This window comes from Rana temporaria, chromosome 4 (assembly GCF_905171775.1).
Source record: "Rana temporaria chromosome 4, aRanTem1.1, whole genome shotgun sequence".
Taxonomy (NCBI): domain Eukaryota; kingdom Metazoa; phylum Chordata; class Amphibia; order Anura; family Ranidae; genus Rana; species Rana temporaria.
Window position 1 is genome coordinate 316,326,086 of NC_053492.1, and position 24,843 is coordinate 316,350,928.

The window sequence follows — 24,843 nt, forward strand, 5'->3', positions numbered from 1 at the left end:
CAAGGCAGGCACAGAACGTTATTCTTTTTAATTGGATACAATTTTAGAGGGAGAGAGCAGGCAGTAGGAACCAGCAAATAAGCCAATTACATTCTATTTTTCTCAAGGCAGGAGACAAAAATTTGCGCAGATTTTCTGAACAGTTTTTAGGCTATAGATATAGGCTACAATTTGGTTACATTGCTACTAATTGTGACGTAGTATATGTGAAAAATTTGCTATGTAAGGAACATAAGTGCCTTAACGATATCTTATTTAGTGCATTGTGACATCGAGGTTGAATAAAGACACTGGTCTATCACGTCCAACCTGAAAAAAATGTGTGTGTGTGAGAGACTACTGTTTTCCATATCCCTGTACATTGTGTTCACTGTGAAACACATCTAAGGCCGGGTTCACACATGTGTGGCCACGGGTTCATGCCTGGGGTCCACTGCGTTCTTGTACACCATTTCAGGTGTGATTCGGGTCTGAATTTTAGCCTGAATTTGCACCTGAACCTGACGCAAAGATGCACCAGACTCTTTTTCAAACCTGCATCCAATTTGCATATGTGTGAACCCATGTATGTGAAAATTCAGCGCAGGTCTATAGATATAATAAATAATGACGTGATGTCAAAATCTATTAGTGTATAGCTGTTGCAGCAAAAAATGTTAGATGAACAAATGATACAAATTAAAAAGAATGATTGCTGCGCTGCTAATATGGTAGACGTGTGTACATCATTACTGACATGATATAGTGAACAATAATACACATCACAAGAAAAGTGCTTATGTGCTAATAAATACAAAAGTGAAATAGTGCACAGAAAAATATAAAGTCCATATAGCTATGGTTTGCTAGATGTTGATTAAACGTGACAAATCTTCATATAAGCACCGAGTTGTGTTCAAAAGAAAATCCACACTTAGTGAAAAGCAGCTGATTGAAGCACCTCCACCTTAGGTAAAATTTCCTGCTTACCGAACACCAATTAATAAATCGCATGTAGTACTGATAGGTAACCTCCGTTCCCCAGCTAGGTTCTTCCACACCAGATGAAAACAATTGGTAGTCCTTAGCCAGAACGCACTCATGCGTTACACCCAGAGGTAAAAAACAAGAAGGGCAAACATAGAGTAGTACTGCTAACACAGCGATTTATTGAAAAAATAAAATTTATGCACTCACATATCCAAAATGGTAAGTTGGCGTGTGTTTAAAATGTAAAGCCGGCCGGCTTGTATAATCCGCTCGTTCCTTCCGGATAGTCGCGGGCAAACAATGATGACGTCAGCACGCCGTTCCTCCCTACGCCGTTTCGTCAGTAAAATGACATCTTCCAGGGGCACGAGCGGCGTGCTGACTCGCCACTATTTATGTGCATTCAATGTCAATCGGACCGCCCAGACTTGACTTCCGGGGATCGTGGACACAAATCCGCCATTTTTGATAAGGGATCCTATACCTAACAGTATATATCCCAACTACAATTGGGTGATGATGCTGGCAATAATTCCCAAAGTTGAATTAGATCAAACTATGTGGCAGCTAATCACTTATGGCTAAAATATACAAAGAAGTAAAATGTCTTACGGTCATTCACATTAATCAGATTAATCAGACATAAATTATGTGCCGCAGACATTTCAACATTAAAAAATACCTAAATTAAAGGCATAACTTAATATGAGGGCACATTCAACTTGAACTGGATACAGGTGCACGCACTTATTAAGGTGCAGATCCCATATCTATTGTTGGTTGACAGTGTGACATCATGAATATAAAATATAAAATCAAATCATGAATCGAATCATGACTATCTATATATAAAATAAAAGTCGAATCTAAGGAGGACCCATATTCATGAATCCACCTATGGTCCGATTATATACCCTTCAAAATTGTCCGATCATATATGGCAGGAAAACGATCGGAACTATGAAGGAAATTTTCCAAAATTTTAAAAAATTATTAAAAAATTCGCAAATTAGCAATATATCAAAATAGAGCCATACTGGCACACATATGGTGTACTGCTAGGAACAGAAAAATGGTAAATTAGAAAAAGAAAAAAAGGTAAAAAGAAAATACTACAAAAGGAGATGTATCCATAGGGAAGTCCTGATACCCCGGATGTCAAGTCAGGTTCACAGCATATATTTCAAAGGATGATATTATGCATTCCTATTCCGAAATGGCCTAACTATTGTCAATAAAAGCGTTGACATCAACGTCTATATTTAATCCATATGGGGTATATGTGCGGACACGGTGTATCCAGGCCATTTCTAGCCTAGAAAGTTCTCTTACTAGAGAACCACCTCTCCAATGGGCATCATATTTATCTATGCCCAGGAATAACGTTCCCTCAGGATTCCTATTGTGACACAAATCGTAATGATGCGATACTGAGTGATTTGGGAACCCTGATCGTATATTGGTTACATGTTCTCCCAATCTAACCTGCATGGACCTCTTGGTTCGGCCTATATACTGCAGCCCACAAGGGCACTGCAGCAAATAGACCACACCCGTTGAGCTGCAGGTGATGAATGGTTCGATGGTGTGCTCTCTCAACGTGCTAGTTGACACAAACTTCAGAGTTTTTTTAGATGCAACTTTATTTAATGTGCAGATTTGACATCTGCGACATTGATGGTATCCCGAGATACCCCTCTGAAAAAAAGAGACTTTTTTCGTGGGTGGATCAACAACATTAGGTGATATTTTGTCTCTTAGTGAGGGGACACCTCTGAATACAATCTGGGGGTTAGCAGGGAGAAAAGTGCTAATTAACCTATCACTACCCAGCAAATGCCAATGCTTTTTAATAATCTTCTTGATAAGGTAATGCTGGGTAGAATAGCTGGTAACAAATGGTATAATGGGGCCCTCCCTGCGTGACCTAATAGAGGAATCTAAAAGTTATCTATCTAAGTCTATCCGGAAGGAACGAGCGGATTATACAAGCCGGCCGGCTTTACATTTTAAACACACGCCAACTTACCATTTTGGATATGTGAGTGCATAAATTTTATTTTTTCAATAAATCGCTGTGTTAGCAGTACTACTCTATGTTTGCCCTTCTTGTTTTTTACCTCTGGGTGTAACGCATGAGTGCGTTCTGGCTAAGGACTACCAATTGTTTTCATCTGGTGTGGAAGAACCTAGCTGGGGAACGGAGGTTACCTATCAGTACTACATGCGATTTATTAATTGGTGTTCGGTAAGCAGGAAATTTTACCTAAGGTGGAGGTGCTTCAATCAGCTGCTTTTCACTAAGTGTGGATTTTCTTTTGAACACAACTCGGTGCTTATATGAAGATTTGTCACGTTTAATCAACATCTAGCAAACCATAGCTATATGGACTTTATATTTTTCTGTGCACTATTTCACTTTTGTATTTATTAGCACATAAGCACTTTTCTTGTGATGTGTATTATTGTTCACTATATCATGTCAGTAATGATGTACACACGTCTACCATATTAGCAGCGCAGCAATCATTCTTTTTAATTTGTATCATTTGTTCATCTAACATTTTTTGCTGCAGCAGCTATACACTAATAGATTTTGACATCACGTCATTATTTATTATATCTATAGACCTGCGCTGAATTTTCACATACATTGCACATTATTTAGATACCACTTACAGCAGCGGTCTTACACTACTTAAGGTAGAGTTTATATATTATATATAATTAATAGTTTGGAATTATATTTGCATATTTTTTTCTTTACATAGATTTTGATTATTAGGGTTGGCACTCATTTTTATCACATTTAACTATGGATGTTTTTGAATACCGAGCTGCCAAAAGAGTTAATACTGATGGAGTATTCCAGATGTATCAAGAAGGAGATTTGAGTGGTCTGTTTGTCAGACTGAAAAATCTGACCATTGCTGAGATACATACCCAATGGGATGTAGCCTTCTTGGAAACTTATATCAAGTTAAGCATGGTCCCAAGAAGCCTGAGATGGCAGGTGAGCCCCCAAAAGGGTGACCTAGACCTCCAGGAATGGTTCAGATATTTTAATGAAGCAGGGGTAAATTTCTTGGAATTTTTGGTTACGAGAAAAAACACCAAGCTTACTAAATTAGATAATGAAATTAAAACGTTAAAGGAGACTATGTTATCTCATAAGGAGAGCGAGGAATATAAGGATAGATCCTCTAACCTTTTAAAAATTTTAGATAGAGAAGAAAAGGAACAGAAAATAAAGAAAAAGAAAAAATATAATAGAGACTTCAGTGACTACCAATCGAGTCTAGTTTTTGAATGGCAGAAGAAACTGGCTGCTGAGGAACAATCTGAATCAAACTCCCGAATGGAAGCTATTATGCAGGGTGAGGAGACCCCAATCACAAGGGTCACTCTCCCACAAACCCCGAGGGTTAATAAAGATCTAGGCAAGACTCCTAAAAAGAAAAAGATTGCCAAAAAGGTAAATAAGACTCCATATACACTTCCAAATAAAACAACTGGTACTTTTCCCAATAATTACCATCAAGAACACAACTCGGGTTGGGTCAAACCATCTCATGGTAAATATGTGGGTAACACAGAACGTAATGGAAGTACTTATTACCAGGGCCAACATCACCATTATAGTGACTCCCCAAGGAGAGAAAGAAGCAATGCAAGAAATGGTGCTGAAGGCCATTATTATGGCCCCAATCAGGGACCTACAAGTCATCATGGTATTCGTCACCATACAGGTAGAGGTGGAGACGACTATGATGATGACAGTGACACAGATGTGAGAAACCAATTTTATCCATTAAGAGATAGAGATGGACCACGCAATACCAGCCAATTAGACTATGAAAGGGCTAACCAGATTCAGGAACTTTATAGGCTAGGCCCCTCAAGAGATTTCCCTTTAGACCAACTAGGCACTCGTACCAACGATCAATGGGGTTTTCCCAGGGTCAATCACGGTGTGAAAAGACCAGTAGAAAACAAAGAGGGTGCAGAGGGGGGAGGCGAACAAGACCCAAAGAAACAAAGGATGTAGGGGATTTGGGCATTTATAATTTGAGTTCCCACACTTTGACACAACCGGAACTGTCATTGTTGGATAGAGGACTCAAATTTGCCCCCCCCAAAAAAATGAATAAATTTTCCACGTATATGGACGTTCATCGTTATATACGGAAAATTAACATCAAGCGATATTTCGCTGGCCTCCCTAATCAAGATAGAATTATAACTCAACATTCCTCTATCCATTCAGGGTTGGCTAACGCATCCACATGGAACCCTCCAGGGACGCTGGCACCATCCCTCAGGGTCTTTAGGGATGTGGTACTCAGGGATTTGGAAACCATCAAGGTAACCAATCATAAAATGGACCAACAATTAATTAAGGGTCTTGACTCCCTATGTAATAATAGCCAATTGGTCATCCGCCCAGCGGACAAGGGAGGAGGCATTGTTGTCATGGACCGTTCGAACTATATCGAAGGCACCATGAAATTGGTTGATGACCGAAATACCTATTCACTCCTTAGGGGTAACCCAGTGAATCTATACCAAAATGAATTGGAGGTGTTAATTAAGAAGGGCTTTGATCTAGGTATACTAAATGAGAAAGAACGGGAATTTCTTATTCCTAGGGCACCTAGAACCCCAATTCTCTACTGTTTGCCAAAGATCCATAAAAGTCTTACTTGCCCCCCTGGACGCCCGATAGTCAGTGGCATAGACTCGGTTACGTCCAGGGTGGGCAAGTATATTGACCATTTCCTACAACCCTTGGTCCAACAGATGCCATCACATTTGAAAGACACCAAGCAGGTTATCAATATGCTGTCTCAGATTCAGCCTAGTGATGATACCTGGCTGGTGACGGCTGATGTAAGTTCATTATATACCATTATTCCACATAAGTTGGGTATATCAGCTGTCAAATACTATCTGGATGCTCTCTCTGATGTACCTCAAGTACAGAGAGATTATTTGATTGAACTTTTGGAATACGCTGCCGGACACAATTATTTCTGGTTCAATCAAAATTACTACCAGCAAATTAGAGGTGTCGCCATGGGCGCAAAATATGCGCCGAGTCTTGCCAACTTATTCATGGCTAAATGGGAGGAGGATGTCGTCTATAAGGACCGGAACCCACACATTTTGTTGTGGGCGAGGTATATCGACGACATCCTCCTCCTATGGAATGGCACTGGGCCCCAACTTGAGGACTTTATAGGTTCCCTAAATAACAACAATAGGGGGATCCATCTCGTTCATGAGATGGATAAAGAAACAATTAACTTTCTTGACCTTACCATCAATAAGAAGGAAGGTAGTTTTCAAACAAAAACATACTTCAAGAAGACTGACAGGAATTCCTTCATTCCGGTGGGGAGTTGCCACCATAAAAACTGGCTCAATTCTGTACCCAAGAGCCAATTCATCAGAATGAGGAGGAACTGCACGTCTCTTGAAGATTACCAAACTCAATCTGAAGTCCTTAAAATTAGACTAGTTGAGAAGGGTTATGAACCTAGTGACTTAGATACTGTAAGGAAAGAGGTTGCTGATATTGACCGCTCTAAACTTTTAGATTCCTCTATTAGGTCACGCAGGGAGGGCCCCATTATACCATTTGTTACCAGCTATTCTACCCAGCATTACCTTATCAAGAAGATTATTAAAAAGCATTGGCATTTGCTGGGTAGTGATAGGTTAATTAGCACTTTTCTCCCTGCTAACCCCCAGATTGTATTCAGAGGTGTCCCCTCACTAAGAGACAAAATATCACCTAATGTTGTTGATCCACCCACGAAAAAAGTCTCTTTTTTTCAGAGGGGTATCTCGGGATACCATCAATGTCGCAGATGTCAAATCTGCACATTAAATAAAGTTGCATCTAAAAAAACTCTGAAGTTTGTGTCAACTAGCACGTTGAGAGAGCACACCATCGAACCATTCATCACCTGCAGCTCAACGGGTGTGGTCTATTTGCTGCAGTGCCCTTGTGGGCTGCAGTATATAGGCCGAACCAAGAGGTCCATGCAGGTTAGATTGGGAGAACATGTAACCAATATACGATCAGGGTTCCCAAATCACTCAGTATCGCATCATTACGATTTGTGTCACAATAGGAATCCTGAGGGAACGTTATTCCTGGGCATAGATAAATATGATGCCCATTGGAGAGGTGGTTCTCTAGTAAGAGAACTTTCTAGGCTAGAAATGGCCTGGATACACCGTGTCCGCACATATACCCCATATGGATTAAATATAGACGTTGATGTCAACGCTTTTATTGACAATAGTTAGGCCATTTCGGAATAGGAATGCATAATATCATCCTTTGAAATATATGCTGTGAACCTGACTTGACATCCGGGGTATCAGGACTTCCCTATGGATACATCTCCTTTTGTAGTATTTTCTTTTTACCTTTTTTTCTTTTTCTAATTTACCATTTTTCTGTTCCTAGCAGTACACCATATGTGTGCCAGTATGGCTCTATTTTGATATATTGCTAATTTGCGAATTTTTTAATAATTTTTTAAAATTTTGGAAAATTTCCTTCATAGTTCCGATCGTTTTCCTGCCATATATGATCGGACAATTTTGAAGGGTATATAATCGGACCATAGGTGGATTCATGAATATGGGTCCTCCTTAGATTCGACTTTTATTTTATATATAGATAGTCATGATTCGATTCATGATTTGATTTTATATTTTATATTCATGATGTCACACTGTCAACCAACAATAGATATGGGATCTGCACCTTAATAAGTGCGTGCACCTGTATCCAGTTCAAGTTGAATGTGCCCTCATATTAAGTTATGCCTTTAATTTAGGTATTTTTTAATGTTGAAATGTCTGCGGCACATAATTTATGTCTGATTAATCTGATTAATGTGAATGACCGTAAGACATTTTACTTCTTTGTATATTTTAGCCATAAGTGATTAGCTGCCACATAGTTTGATCTAATTCAACTTTGGGAATTATTGCCAGCATCATCACCCAATTGTAGTTGGGATATATACTGTTAGGTATAGGATCCCTTATCAAAAATGGCGGATTTGTGTCCACGATCCCCGGAAGTCAAGTCTGGGCGGTCCGATTGACATTGAATGCACATAAATAGTGGCGAGTCAGCACGCCGCTCGTGCCCCTGGAAGATGTCATTTTACTGACGAAACGGCGTAGGGAGGAACGGCGTGCTGACGTCATCATTGTTTGCCCGCGACTATCCGGAAGGAACGAGCGGATTATACAAGCCGGCCGGCTTTACATTTTAAACACACGCCAACTTACCATTTTGGATATGTGAGTGCATAAATTTTATTTTTTCAATAAATCGCTGTGTTAGCAGTACTACTCTATGTTTGCCCTTCTTGTTTTTTACCTCTGGGTGTAACGCATGAGTGCGTTCTGGCTAAGGACTACCAATTGTTTTCATCTGGTGTGGAAGAACCTAGCTGGGGAACGGAGGTTACCTATCAGTACTACATGCGATTTATTAATTGGTGTTCGGTAAGCAGGAAATTTTACCTAAGGTGGAGGTGCTTCAATCAGCTGCTTTTCACTAAGTGTGGATTTTCTTTTGAACACAACTCGGTGCTTATATGAAGATTTGTCACGTTTAATCAACATCTAGCAAACCATAGCTATATGGACTTTATATTTTTCTGTGCACTATTTCACTTTTGTATTTATTAGCACATAAGCACTTTTCTTGTGATGTGTATTATTGTTCACTATATCATGTCAGTAATGATGTACACACGTCTACCATATTAGCAGCGCAGCAATCATTCTTTTTAATATGTGTGAACCCAGCCTCAAAGTTTCTGAACTTATCTAAACTCTCAGGCCTCGTACACACGACAGAGATTCTCGGCAGAATTCGCCGAGAAACTCGGTCAAAACCCGGATTCTGCCGAGAATCTCTGTCGTCTGTACAGTTTTGGCTCGATGGAGCCGCCGAGGAGCTCGACGAGAAAATAGAGAACATGTTCTCTATTTTCTCGTTGGCCGCGTTGTTCTATAGGAGAAGGCGGCCCGCCGAGCTCCTCGGCGGCTTCATCCCAAAACGAGACGAGGAACTCGACGTGCCAAGCACGTCGAGTTCCTCTGTCGTGTGTACGGGGCCTCACTGACACCATTAACTGTGAAAGGGACTTCCACATTCTTAACACCCTATCCATAAAGAATCCCTTATGCAGTTCAAAGGATACATTTTTCCTAAATTCCAGCTTCCTTATGTATCAAAATACCAGTAGAGCACTTCTTTTGCAGAAATAAAACATCTTTTTTATTTATCTTCACACTGTGCTATCCACATTGTCCAGCTGGCTCTATGAAAAAACGTCTCCATTACTTCCTGGATGGACTTTAGGACATGACACAGATATGAGTTTACCAGCTGACCTCATTAGCACACACCCTGCATCATCTGTCCTCCAACTCTAGCACAGCACTACCACCCCTTATCAGCTGCACGTTTTTTCTAAGCAATCAGTGAATTTCGGGCCTGATTCCCAAAAGAGATACGCAGACTTAACTGCTGTTCAGTCTGTGCCTAACTTTGGAAACGATTCTCAAAAGGCTTTTTCCAAAGTTAGGCAGAAAATCTGACATGTGTAAGACACTTACACGGTCAGATCTTAGGATGCAGTACCGCATCCGCCACTGGGGGCATTTCTCATTGAAATGCAGCTTTGAGTATGCAAATGAGGACTTAAGCAGATTCTCAAAGCATTTCATCATTGTGATTTCTGCGTAAGTTCCGAATTTGCTTGCGCAAAATTAGGGTTGGTTTTATAATGTGTAAAGTTAGTCACACCTTGTAAAGGCCCATTCAAGCGACGGCATTTGGTATGCATTCCTGAGGGAGAACTCCACGGCAATTTTTAAATTCAAAACCGGCATGGGTTCCCCCCCAGGAGCATACCAGGCCCTTAGGTCTGGTATGGGTTGTAAGGAGACCCCCCCCCTACGCTACCCGGCCGGTCAGGAAGGGAGTGGGGACGAGCGAGCACCCCCCCCTCCTGAGCCGTGCCAGGCCGCATGCCCTCAACATGGGGGGGTTGGGTGCTCTGGGGCAGGGGGGCGCACTGCGGGCCCCCCCACCCCAGAGCACCCTGTCCCCATGTTGATGAGGACAGGACCTCTTCCCGACAACCCTTGCCGTTGGTTGTCGGGGTCTGCGGGCGGGGGCTTATCGGAATCTGGGAGTCCACTCAAATAAGGGGGCCCCCAGATACCGGCCCCCCACCCTAAGTGAATGGATATGGGGTACATCGTACCCCTACCCATTCACCTGGAGGCAAAAAGTAAAAGTTAGTAAACACACAACACAAGGGTTTTTAAAATAATTTATTATTCTGCTCCGGATGCCCCCCTGTCTTCTTTATTAGCTCTATTACCAGGGGGGGCTTCTTCTTCCACTCTCCGGGGGTCTTCTTCCACTCTCCGGGGGTCTTCTTCCACTCTCCGGGGGGGGTTTCTTCTTCCGCTCTCCGGGGGGGGGGGCTTCTCCGCTCTCCGGGGGTCTTCTTCTCTCTTCGCCGCTCTCCGCTGTTGACTCGGCGAACCCCGGTTCTTCTCCAGCTGTCTGGTGCCTTCTTCTTCAGCGCTGGCTGCCTGCTATCTTTGTGTGTTAGCTCAATTTCTAACAGGCAGCCGGCGCGGTCTTCTGTGACGTCAGGTTTTTCTTCTCCCCTCTTCCGATGTTGCCTCGTCGCCTCTTGTCACTGTAATGATGGAAGCGCGCCTTGCATCCCATTTATATAGGCATCACCGTCCCATCATGCTCCGGCAGGTACCCACGTGGTGGGTGCCTACCCACGTGCACCCACCACGTGGGTACCTACCGGAGCATGATGGGACGGTGATGCCTATATAAATGGGATGCAAGGCGCGCTTCCATCATTACAGTGACAAGAGGCGACGAGGCAACATCGGAAGAGGGGAGAAGAACAGAAGAGAAGAAGGTGACGTCACAGAAGACCGCGCCGGCTGCCTGTTACTAATTGAGCTAACACACAAAGATAGCAGGCAGCCAGCGCTGAAGAAGAAGGCACCGGACATCTGCAGAAGAACCGGGGTTCGCCGAGTCAACAGCGGAGAGCGGCGAAGAGAGATGAAGACCCCCGGAGAGCGGAGAAGCCCCCCCCCGGAGAGCGGAAGAAGAAACCCCCCCCGGAGAGTGGAAGAAGACCCCCGGAGAGTGGAAGAAGACCCCCGGAGAGTGGAAGAAGAAGCCCCCCCTGGTAATAGAGCTAATAAAGAAGACAGGGGGGGCCTCCGGAGCAGAATAATAAATTATTTTAAAAACCCTTGTGTTGTGTGTTTACTAACTTTTACTTTTTGCCTCCAGGTGAATGGATAGGGGTACGATGTACCCCATATCCATTCACTTAGGGTGGGGGGCCGGTATCTGGGGGCCCCCTTATTAAACGGCAAGGGTTGTCGGGAAGAGGTCCTCTCCTCAACAACATGGGGACAGGGTGCTCTGGGGTGGTGGGGCCCTGAGTGCGCCCCCCTGCCCCAGAGCACCCAACCCCCCCATGTTGAGGGCATGCGGCCTGGCACGGCTCAGGAGGGGGGGGGGCGCTCGCTCGTCCCCACTCCCTTCCTGACCGGCCGGGTAGCGTGCTTTGGATATGGGTCTGGTATGGATTGTAGGGGGACCCCCTACGTCGATTTTTCGGCTTAGGGGGGGTCTCCTTACAACCCATACCAGACCTAAGGGCCTGGTATGCTCCTGGGGGGGGGAACCCATGTCGGTTTTTTCTTTGAAAATTGGCATGGAGTTCTCCCTCTCAGGAATGCATGCTGAGCGACGCTGTAATTTTTTTTTATAATTATTTGTTTTCCCGGCGCGTATATTTTTTTTCACCCGTCGCAACTTTAGTGTCCCGTCACAATTCTCAAAGCCGCCCGGCGTTAATTACGTTCGCGCGCTGCACGTCGGGAAAATGACGTCACACGCATGCGCAGTATGGCCGGCGCGGGAGCGCGCCTCATTTAAATTTTAAACGCCCCCCGGAGAGGAGGACCGCCTTGCGACGGCGGCACTTAAGTTACACGGCCTGAAATTTCTAGGTAAGTGCTTTGAAGATCGGGCACTTAGGTAGAGATTTTAAGTCAGTGTAACTTAACTGCTGAAAGTTAAGTTAGGCAGCTTTTTTGGGAATCAGGCCCATCGTTCCTACTAAATACTCAGCTATATACCATTCACATGTGTATGTGGGAGCTAGTGATCAGACAACCGCCTATGTCGATAGAGCTGTAAAACTGCATAAAGGAGAGAATGTAAAAGGAGAGATCAAGCATTTGGGCCCGCCTTCATGGGCTTGCTGCAGCCCCACCCCCATTTTTCGCTCAAAATTTGACAGTATTTGAGGTAATTGATTGTGTGTTTTTTTGGTTACTGTCTCTTTAAGGATTGGAGATGGAGGGTTAATTAACCAATTAGAAGCCGTGGAAGCTTCTAGAAGGTATCGGTACCCCTATATAAAGGGGTCATCTGTGGAATTCCTCTCACAGTTGGTCAAGCCTGTGGTAAAAGAGCTATTACATTTTACCTTTTAGGCTTGACCATGAAGACCCTCCTGAGGCAGATCCTGGAAAGAGCGGAGAGTAGCAGAGGGGATGACTGGCTACGTAGATGCCTGGCCCTGGCGGAGGGAGAAGATGGCGGTCGCACAGCGGATGAAGCAGCGGAGCGGCCGGAAAACTTACCAGGGGATTCGCCTTAGGATCCGGCCACAGTAGATGGCACTACTCGACCCAGAAGAACAAGAAGTCGGCCGCCGGAGAGGAGTGGAACCACAGATTCATGGCAAGTGGAATAGTGGAAGAGCCCAGCTGTTAGTTCTGTGACCGGGAGGAAGAACAGTCATGACGCGATTCCGAAGGGGGGGCCAGAGACCAGCCGTGACGCGGCTTCGAGGTCGGTGAGACAGCGCATGGTGTCCAAGCGCAGGAGCTCCTCCCCGCACAGTGTGAGTAGCAGGAGCAGAGGTTCCAGGCCGCGCCTTTCGGCTGGGCGGGCCGTTCATCAGGCGGCTGAAGTTGGAGTTGCTAGGCAACCAAGAAGTGCCTCAGATGTAGAGGCTTCTGAGGTGTTATGTCCGGCTGCCGCCATGGGGGGCAGCAGTAGACAACATTTAGCTACTCTGCAAATCAGCACAGTTTGTCCTACGTTTTCACAGGTGGCTGACAGTCAATTTTCCACTGTGAATACAGATGAGTCAGCTAATGGAAATGTTTTAACTGAATTAGTTAGTTCTTTGACTACATTAGTACAGACTGTATTTAGGAATTCTTTACCACCTGTTCCTAATGTTCCCATTAATGTTGTTACTGTGGATACTTCTGTACCTCTTGCTAGCAGTTCTAACACTATTGTGCCTGCTTCTGAACTGTCGCATGTACATTAAGTGGTTGCACCTAGTGCAGCACCTGAGGCGCTATTTAAAGAGGTCATGCCTTGTGAAGTATCACGGTTAGGGTTCCATTTATCGTTCTTTAAAGAAAAAATTTGGAATGGAGAATTTATCGATGTTATGCCGCTTCTCCCAACTTCCAAAGAATTAAATATTTACCATGATAAAAAATTTGAAGAAAAACAGGGTGAGAGTAAATTCATACCCAGATCATTTTTCAATTGGCTTCAAGGATACTGTATTTTTTCCATTGTCCTGGCTGAGAGAAAGAATTAATTATGTAGTGGATTATTTCAGCACTTAGAATATGTTCTTGAGGCTTATAGAAATGTTGGTGGAATGGGTTGGTTCCATTATGATGAATCTTTTTGTCAAAAGTTGGCGGTACATCCTACCCTTAAGTTTGGGATGAAGGACGTAGGCTTATGGTTCAAATTAATTACACCTCAGAAGCCTCCATCTGCTAGACAGAATACGGTGAGCAATATAGCTAGTGCTTATACTGTAAGAAAGGAATTTGTTTTTCTTTTAACGAATCTCAGTGTAGATGGAACACTTTGTGCAGGTACAAGCACAAGTGTTCCTTCTGCACAGGGTCACATCCTGTTGTAAAATTTTATAAAATAAATTTGTCCTTACAAGCCCACAGAGAACATGCTAGCAAGAGCTCAAACGCCAGTGAAGCTGGCAAATATGCTCCAGTGGTTGGGCAAATACCCAAACAAGGAGAAAGCTAAATTTTTAATGCAAGGTGTTTATTACGGATTTCCTTTGCCTTCTTTTGAAGGGGAAGGTTGTGTTGTAGTCTGGAAAAAAATGCAAGGTGAATTATCGGAAGGTAGGATTGCAGGCCCTTTTTTATCCCCTCCTTTTTTGAATTTCAGGATATCACCATTACGTTTAGTCCCTAAGAAGGAACCAAATACATTCAGACTGATCCATCATCTATCTTTTCCATTTGGAGATTCTTTAAATGATGAGATAGATGATTCTGCATGTTCAGTGTCTTATTCTTCTTTTGATGAGGCGGTTAAAAAGATTAGGTCGGTAGGTCCTGGGGCATTGTTGTCTAAGGCCGATATTAAATCGACTTTTTTGGCTTTTGCCCATTGCTCCAGAGGCCTTTAACTCTCTAGGTTTTTTCTTCGATAAGTTTTTATTTTTTCGATAAGTGCCTCCCGATGGGGTGTGCACTTTCGTGCGCTTATTTTGAAGAATTTTCTTCTTTTATTCATTGGGTTTTGTCAGTACAGGCCAATTGGAATGGTATAGTACATTACCTTGTAGATTTTTTATTCATAGGACCCAAGGATTCTGACTTTTGTTTTAACCTACTTTCTATATTTTCTAAATTGACTGATCATTTTGGAATCCCTTTGGCTTCAGGAAAAAAACGGTACTTCCATGCACTGCGATTGAATTTTTAGGGATTCTTATAGATACGTTGTTATCAGAATTTAGATTGCCTGTACAAAAAATAGTCAAATTAAAAAACCTGATTCATGTTTTCTTACGTAGGAAGAAAGTTATTTTGAGAGAAATGCAGTCTTTATTAGGTTTACTGGCATTCACATCTAGGATTATGCCGGTTGGCAAAAAGAATCCAAACGCTTATATCTTTCTACAGCAGGTCTAAAATCACCCTTTTCGCACATTCGTTTGACTGAATCTCTAAAAGGGGGTTTGATAGTATGGGCAAAATTTTTAGACGATTATAATGGCCGTTCGTTTTTACAGGATGAATTCATTTTTGCTGAAGATTTTTGTCTTTTTACAGATGCTGCTGGTTCCAAGGGCTTTGCAGCCATTTGGAAAGAGCACTGGTGTTGCGGGGCATGGCCGAAAGTTTGGATAGCTAGGGAATTAAATAAAAAGATTGTTCTTCTTGAACTATTTCCAGTGGTAGCAGCTGTTGAGATTTGGGGTCAGTTTTTTGTGAACAAGCGCATCCTTGTTAAAACAGATAACAGGGGTGTTATGAAGTTGTTGCGTCACCTGGTCTTTTTATGCCTTAAGTGGAATATTTGGATAAAAGCTCAGTTTACACATGGTAAGGATAATATTTTAGCAGATTCACTTTCTCACTTTCAGATGCACTGTAACAGGCGCCTTCAGGGCCGTGATGCGTTCCACGCTGGGACACGCACAGCGCCCGCGCGATGTCGTCATCGCCCGACGCCGTGTGCGTTCCAGCCTTGGAGCGCGGAAGTGCGCCGCACATCACCGCTGCCTTGCCTCGTATCAGTGCTTATGCACTGCACCTGTTAGCTCACTATAAAGGTATTCAGAGTCCATACAGGCCTTGTTCTATTATTGTCAGCCGTAGCTCAGCCACGCTACAATCAATGGTGCCATCGCTCCCCATGCTGCAAAACTTCACCAAGCTGCAATTCCAGCATTTCTGCTGTTACCTTGACTACTTTACATTGCCATTCCTGGGGACAACCTTCAAGACCTTCCTTGCTGACACCCTACACTACGGAATCCCTTCTCACTACACTCAAGCCCTGCAAACGGATAAGTAGCAATTGTGTTACTTGTAGTTCTATAGAAAGATCTGCTGCATACTTTCCACCTAAAACAATTGCTGTTATTTATTATGACTTGTGGCTATTAACATACTACTTGGGATAGACTGTTGTGCCTATGACTGTCTGCTAAGGAATATCTTAAAGGGACATCTACTCTCAAATTACCTGAGTTATATTTGCCTCTCATATGCAACTATTATTACCTGAGCTATATTTGCCTCTCATATGCAACTATTAGTTGTCTTTACAACTCCTATTTACTACGTGCTTGACATAAGTGTTATTTGCTTATGGGCCTTGCCCTAACTTGCTGCTAAACATGTTTGCTCTAACTTTTCTATGCTAAGGGTTGATGGTATTTTCATACCAACTCCCTTAGTGGCCTAATGCATTACTTTATGTTTAAGTCATATGATGTAGAGAATCCCCAAACTCCTGTTTGCGTGGACTGACGTCTGGGGTCCCGTACTGATAATCACTTGCATATAGAAGTGCATTGGCATCTTTAAGTGTATGCTATGATTTTAAACGCTAAGCTCTGGTCGCATGTTGTAATGCTTCCAACCTTAGTAGCTCAACGCCTTTCTTTATGTGAGAGAGAGAGATGATGTAGAGAACCCCCAAACTCCTGTTTGTGTGGAATGACGCCTGGGGTCCAATACTGAGTTCTCACATAGAGAAGTGCATTGAAATCCTTGCTAACCGCAGTTGTGGTTCACTCCGTTCACCAGAGCTGTTACATGCACCTTTTCGGCAGTTACTTCCCAATGTGGATTCGAAAGGCCATCCGTGCCACGTACATCTCTGGGATTTAATTTGAATTCTGTTTCGCAAGCCATTAAAACTTCAGTAGCCCCTAAAACTTGGAATGAATATTCCAGAGCTTGGAGAAAATGGGACCAATTCTGCTCCTGCAACAAGTTTTTTTTTACATGTTTCCAGTGGAAGAACGGATTTTATTGTTCCTAGAATCTTTAATGCTTGGGAGGTTTTATCCAAGCCACATAGTTAAGCTTTTGGCTGGTATATCTTTCTTTTGTCATCGCCAACATATGCCATCTTGTAATAGTTATTTTTCTGTCTGACAGGCATTAAAGGGATATGAAAGAAAAAATTCTGTCCCGGATGATAGGAGCCCTATATTGTTAGATATGCTGGAAAGACTAAGTGGAATTACGAATTCCATTTGTTTTTCGGCATTTAAAGCATTATTATTTAGGTCTGCTTTTGTGCTTTCCTTTTTTAGAGCCTTAAGGATCTCTGAACTTCTCCCTTACAATAAAAATGGTCTGTCTGGATTGCATAAGGATCATATTGTTTTGAGGATAATTTAATTCGGATTTTTATTCATACATCTAAGACAGACCAGTTAGGTTAAAGGTCAATGGTTAATTATCTCTCCTCATTTTTTATTTTTCAGTGGTATCCACCACATCAACCATTTTGCATTGATGCACTGTTCTTAGCATAATGTCATTTTGTTTATATATTTATCTTATTTTGTTGGTGTGATATGTTAATACTTAATTACACAGTACACACATTTACATATCTTGTGATCTAATATAGGTTGGGGGAATCTTTTCTTTACACGTTTATTTGTATGTTTTATTGATCATAGTGCCCCCGCCCTGTCTTTTTAAATGCTTCTTATTGTCTAGATTAAAAAGAGATACCTGTGATTAGTAGGGATCCAGATAACTCCAATTGATGTCAGCTCTTCTAGACTAAAGAATTTAAGGGGTCATTGTCAACAGCATCCTCTTCAACCCTTCATAAAGCTGCACTGGGTTTGTGTTAACATTACATGCAAACTGTCAATGTTTAATTTGGCCCAACAGCCTCCTACCCCAAAACCCAGTAGCAGCTGTGTGGGTTGCAAAATTTATAGCTATACAACTGCTTTAGCAATCTCTGGTATAATCAGGTTGAAAAAGGATATTGTATAAATTATCTATATTTGAACTTAAATTACCTGAACTTCTTTTATATATTGCTCTAAAGCCTCAGAATTCACCATATGAGTCATATTCTTTCCGATTTCATCCTCTAGAGTCTTCACTTCATGGCATGTTTTCAAGATCTTGCTTCTTTTTGAAACAAATGTTGCTTCTTCATTTGGAAGACAAAACTGTTTATCTGATTTTTCTTCTTGTGAATCCAATGGAGAATCTGCTTACAATATAACAAAACTAATTAAAAGGTAAATGCATAAATAAAAGCTGCATTCAAACCGACAGTGTAAAAGCAATGCATTAACAGCAACTAATGTAACTGAATGCAAAAGAGCATTCATTTCTATAATTATTATTATTATAATACAGGATTTATATAGCACCAGCGGTTTGAACAGCGCTTTACAATTTAACCACTTGCCTGCAGGACACTTTTAACCCCTTTCTGCCCAGGCCAATTTTCAGCTTTCTGTGCTGTCACACTTTAAATGACAATTGCACGCTCATGCTATACCGTACCATATGACATTCTTATAATTTGTTCCACACATAGAGCCTTCTTTTGGTGGTATTTAATCACCACCAAGTTTTTTATTTTTTTGCTAAATAAATGAAAAAAGACAAAAAAAGATTTTATAGTTTGTTATAAAATTTTGCAAGCAGGTCATTTTTCTCCTTCATTGATGTGCACTAATGAGGCTCCACTGATGTGCACTAATGAGGCTGCACTGATGGGCATTGATAGGCTGCATTGGTGGGCACTGATGAGGAGGCACTGATTGGCAGCACTGATTGGCAGCACTAATGGCCACTGTTGGGGTTGCACTGATAATCAGGACACTGTGCCCTGATTTTCAGTGTAGATGATACTGACTGGAATGGTACCAGCTGATTGGAGAAAAGCCAATGTAGCACCAATATTTAAAAAGGGCCCAAAATATATCCCTGGGAATTACAGACCAGTTAGCCTAACATCAATAGTATGCAAGCTCTTGAAGGGTATAATAAAGGACCAAATACAAGATTTTAGCAATGAGAACGGTATCATTAGCAGCAATCAGCATGGATTCATGAAGAATCGTTCTTGCCAAACCAATCTATTGACCTTCTATAAAGGGGTGAGTTGCCATCTAGATAAAGGAAGGCCCGTAGAAGTGGTGTATCTCGATTTTGCAAAAGCATTTGACACAGTTATTCATGAACGTTTACTGTACAAAATAAGGTCCGTTGGCATGGACCATAGGGTGAGTACATGGATTGAAAACTGGCTACAAGGGCGAGTTCAGAGGGTGGTGATGAATGGGGAATACTCGGAATGGTCAGGGGTGGGTACTGGGGTCCCCCAGGGTTCTGTGCTGGGACCAATCCTATTTATTTTGTTCATAAATGACCTGAAGGATGGGGTAAACAGTTCAATCCATGTATTTGCGGATGATGCTAAGCAGGGCAATAACTTCACCGCAGGATGTGGAAACCTTGCAAGAAGATCTGAACAAATAATGGGGTGGGCAATTACATGGCAAAAGGTTTAATGTAGAAAAATGTAAAATAATGCATTTGGGTGGAAAAAATATGAATGCAATCTATACACTGGGGGGAGAACCTCTGGGGGAATCTAGGATGGAAAAGGACCTGGGGGTCCTAGTAGATGATAGGCTCAGCAATGGCATGCAATGCCAAGCTGCTGCTAACAAAGCAAACAGAATATTGGCATGCATTAAAAAGGGGATCAACTCCAGAGAGAAAACGATAATTCTCCAGCTCTACAAGATTCTGGTCCAGCCACACCTAGAGTGTGCTGTCCAGTTCTGGGCACCAGTCCTCAGGAAGGATGAACTGGAAATGGAGCGAGTACAAAGAAGGGCAACAAAGCTAATAAAGGGTCTGGAGGATATTAGTTATGAGGAAAGGTTGCGAGCACTGAACTTATTCTCTCTGGAGAAGAGACGCTTTCAATTTATAAATACCATATTGGTGACCCCACAATAGGGATAAAACTTTTTTTGCGGACACTCATTAAAATTAGAAGAAAAGAGGTTTAACCATAAACTTCGTAGAGGGTTCTTTACTGTAAGAGTGGCAAGGATGTGTAATTCCCTTCCACAGGCGGTGGTCTCAGCGGGGAGCATCGATAGTTTCAAAAAACTATTTAATAAGCACCTGAATGACCGCAACATACAGGGATATACAATGCAATACTGACATATAATCACACACAATGGTTGGACTTGTGTATTTTTTCAACCTCACCTACTATGTAACTATGTCCCTTTCACACAAGCCAGTTACCATCGCTCCTCTGATCACACTGACAGCATGAGGAATGCTGATAACAGCTTGTGTTTACATTGTGAACAGCTGTGATTAGACACAGCTGATCGTGTGGGATTGGCCCTTTACCCTGATCTATGATCAGCTGTGTCACAGCAATCACAGAGCTATATCACAGCGATCACAGAGCATGCGGCAGGCACAATCATGGGAGGACTTCATAGGACGCCCTCCCAGAACGCCACCAAGCTGTAGCCGTGATTTGGCTATAGCGCGGTCGGGAAGTGGTTAAAGGAAGACAGTACAGTTACAAAACCAAAACCTTCGAACGGACCGAACTTTTGACCAAACTTTAGAACCCCATTGAAGTCTATGGGACTCGAACGTTCGAATTCAAAAGTGCTAATTTTAACCAGTTAAGCCCTGGACCAATATGCAGCCTAAAGACCCAAGGTGTTTTTACAGTTCGGGGACTGCGTCGCTTTAACAGACAATTGCGCGGTCGTGCGACGTGGCTCCCAAACAAAATTGGCGTCCTTTTTTCCCCACAAATAGAGCTTGTGGTATTTGAACACATCTGCGGTTTTTAGTTTTTGCGCTATAAACAAAAATAGAGCGACAATTTTGAAAAAAATGCAATATTTTTTACTTTTTGCTGTAATAAATATCCCCCAAAAACATATATAAAAACATTTTTTTTCCTCAGTTTAGGCCGATACGTATTCTTCTACCTATTTTTAGTAAAAAAAATCGCAATAAGCGTTTATCGATTGGTTTGCGCAAAATTTATAGCGTTTACAAAATAGGGGATAGTTTTATTGCATTTTTATAAAAAAAAAATTTTTTACTACTAATGGCGGCGATCAGCAATTTTTTTCGTGACTGCGACATTATGGCGGACACTTCGGACAATTTTGACACATTTTTGGGACCATTGTCATTTTCACAGCAAAAAATGCATTTAAATTGCATTCTTTATTGTGAAAATGACAGTTGCAGTTTGGGAGTTAACCACAGGTGGCGCTGTAGGAGTTAGGGTGCACCTAGTGTGTGTTTACAACTGTAGGGGGGTGTGGCTGTAGGAATGACGTCATCGATTGTGTCTCCCTATAAAGGGGATGACACGATCGATGCGCCGCCATAGTGAAGCACGGGGAAGCCGTGTTTACATACGGCTCTCCCCGTTCTTCAGCTCCGGGGAGCGATCGCGACGGAGCGGCTATAAACAAATAGCCGCGCCGTGGTCCCGGATCGCTCCCCGAGCGGACCCGACCTCCGCATGTAGCGGGGGGGGTCCCGATCGGACCCCCCACCCGCTAATAGGCAAGGACGTACGTGTACGCCCATGTGCCTGTACGTGCCATATTGTGGACGTATATGTACATGCGGGGGTCGGGAACTGGTTAAAGGTTAATTTGCCAGTTATTGTCCTAAAACGGGTTTGGGTACCCGGGTCTTGCCCCAGGGAACATGTATCAATGCAAAACATTGAACAAGTTTTAAAAACGGACGTTTTTTCGGGAGCAGTGATTTTAATGATGCTTAAAGTGAAAAAAATTTTTTAGAAAAATTCCTTTAAATATCGTACCTGCTGGGTGTCTATAGTATGCCTGTGAAGTGGCACGTGTTTAGAACTGTCCCTGCACAAAATGACATTGCTATAAAAAAAGTCATTTAAAACTGCTTGCGGCTTTAATGTAATGTCTGGTCCCTGCAATATGGATGAAAATCATTGAGAAAAATAGCATGGATTTCCCCCCCTCCCCCCAAGTCATTACGAGCCCCTTTGGCCCTATATACTTTGAACAGCAGTATATAGGTGGTGCAAACAAGACCGGGACTGTAGGTTTGTTGTTAAGTAGAATCTGTTTGTAATTTTGAACTGGTACTTTTTTAAAGTGTAGCTCCAGCCAAAAAATCTATTTTTAAGCTTTTTGGAAAACACAGAGAAGGGTTATCACCCCTGTAACAGGGTTTTTTTTTCTGTCGGTGCGCACCTGTTCAGAAGATTGCACCTCACTTTCTGTCCCAATGACAACTGATTTTTTGAAAATTTTGTGTTTTTAGTGAAACAAGGATTGGTGATAAAGCATCAGTGGACAGGAGACACCTCTTACAGAAGAAGAGAATTTCCCTTCCCAGGGGTAGATTTCCTCTCACTTCCTGTTGTCTCCTTCCGTTTGCAAGTAGGTCATACCTTGGGGCTGCGGACTAAAAAATTGTCTGAACGCATCGGTCAGACAGCCACCTTCTCCACCGCTCCTTCTGTGACTGACTGAAGCATCAGCAACACGTTGTCCAGGACCAGGATTTTGTAACCTCCCAGTCTCTGGGAACACGTTGCACAGACCTTTCTGCAAGGCCTCCCGAAGATGTTTCATCTTCTGCTCCCTCTGCGCCGACAAGATAAGGTCCGCAACCTTACCCTTGTAACATGGATCAAGGAGGGTTGCCAGCCAGTAATGATCCCTCTCCTTGATAGCACGAATACGAGGATCCTTCCGCAGGCTTTGCAGGATCAGGGAGGCCATACAGCGTAGGTTTGCTGAGGCATTCAGTGCAGAGTCCTCTGGGTCACTGAGGACGACATGATCCGCTCTGCCTGTAGGAATTAATATGAGAACACCAGCTTTACGTAGCTTTAGGTGCACACTGTGCAGAGGACACAGACAGTACACACACCACGTATCTATAGGTGCACACTGTGCAGAGGACACAGACAGTACACCACATGAAAGTACTTGCAGCATGATCCCCTGCCTGTGGTATTAATATGAGCAGATCCCTGCCTCTATTATGAGAAACACCAGCTTTACGTAGCTTTAGGTGCACACTGTGCAGAGGACACAGACAGTACACCACATGAAAGTACTTGCAGAATGATCCCCTGCCTGTGGTATTAATATAAGCAGATCCCTGCCTCCTAGGAATAAATATGAGAAACACCAGCTTTACATAGCTTTAGGTGCACACTGTGCAGAGGACACAGACAGTACACCATGTGAAAGTACTTGCAGAATGATCCCCTGCCTGTGGTATTAATATGAGCAGATCCCTGCCTCTAGGAATAAATATGAGAAACACCAGCTTTACGTAGCTTTAGGTGCGCACTGTACAGAGGACACAGACAGTACACCACGTGAAAGTACTTGCATAATGATCCCCTGCCTGTGGTATTAATATGAGCAGATCCCTGCCTCTAATATGAGAAACACCAGCTTTACGTAGCTTTAGGTGCACACTGTGGAGAGGACACAGACAGTACACTACTTGAAAATACTGCAGCTAGCACAATCACCTGCCTGCCTGTCAGTATATTAGGAAGAGCGGATCTAGCTAAACTCAATACAGTGTATAAATATATATACAACGCCTGGGATGCATATATATCCTCTACACACTGTAACTTTAACTGACTAGCCTGCCTGCCTGCTCTATCTAACTGCAAAAAATTACACGCTCTCTCTCTCTGTCTCTCTCGTCTCTGTAAACCACCGCAACACACTACACAAGGCTGCCATGGAGGCGGCCTTAAATAGTGTAGGGCGTGTACTAAACCCCCTGAGCCATGATTGGCCAAAGCCACCCTGGCTTTGGTCAATTATGGCTCTCCGTTTTTTGCAAGCTGTGATTGGCCAAGCATGCCGGTCATAGTGCATGCTTGGCCAATCATCAGCCAGCAATGCACTGCGATGCCGTACAAGACAAAAACCCGTCTGACAGATGTAATGGCCACTAGAAAGGCAAATTTTTGAGAGAGCGTAAAGAGAGGAATTTCTCTGATGTTCTCTAAAGGAGGTTTCTGAAGCACCGAGAGCACCAGGTTCAAATCCCACGGAGGTAGTGGTGGTCGAACCGGAGGAGCGACGTGCTGAACCCCTTGAACAAACGTACTCAACAGTGACTGTCATTTCAAAGCCACTGTATCTAATATTTAGGGACTCATTAAAGACAGGAATAGTACCACTGGATTGGCGCAGGGCCAATGTGGTGCCCATATTTAAAAAGGGAACAAAGTCTTTACCAAGTAACTATAGACCTGTTAGTTTAACTTCTATAGTTGGGAAGATACTGGAACGTTTAATAAAAGACCACATGGATGAGTTCTTGCTGGAAAAAAACTATTTAAGCAGCAGACAACATGGATTCATGAAAGACAGAAGTTGTCAGACAAACCTGATTTCCTTTTATGAAGAGGTAAGTAAAACCCTGGACAGAGGCGTGGCTGTGGACGTGATATATTTGGATTTTGCAAAAGCGTTCGATACAGTTCCGCACACACGGCTCATGTGTAAGGTAAGGTCTACAGGATTGGATATATCAGTTTGTAAATGGATAGAAAACTGGCTGAAAGACAGAATTCAGAGAGTCGTGGTTAATGATTCTTACTCTGAATGGTCCAATGTTATGAGTGGTGTACCCCAAGGTTCAGTGCTGGGACCCTTACTTTTCAATATATTTATAAATGATATTGGGTCTGAGATCAAAAGTAACATTTCTGTCTTTGCAGATGACACCAAGCTATGCAGTGGAATAACGTCCTTACAGGATGTCTCCAATTTACAAGCCGACCTCAATGCTCTGTCTGATTGGGCGACTAAGTGGCAGATGAGGTTTAATGTAGATAAATGTAAAGTTATGCACTTGGGGGCTAAG

General features: G+C 42.8%; 1 protein-coding gene across 1 annotated transcript in view; it reads right to left on the minus strand.

Moving 5' to 3' along the window:
* C4H6orf118 (chromosome 4 C6orf118 homolog) overlaps positions 1–24,843 on the minus strand; it is a 219,362-nt gene that overhangs the window by 74,000 nt on the left and 120,519 nt on the right. Inside the window, exon 7 of the mRNA XM_040350632.1 lies at positions 17,937–18,133. Within this exon, the coding sequence (XP_040206566.1) occupies positions 17,937–18,133 (197 nt within the window). The remainder of the gene's footprint in view (positions 1–17,936; positions 18,134–24,843) is intronic.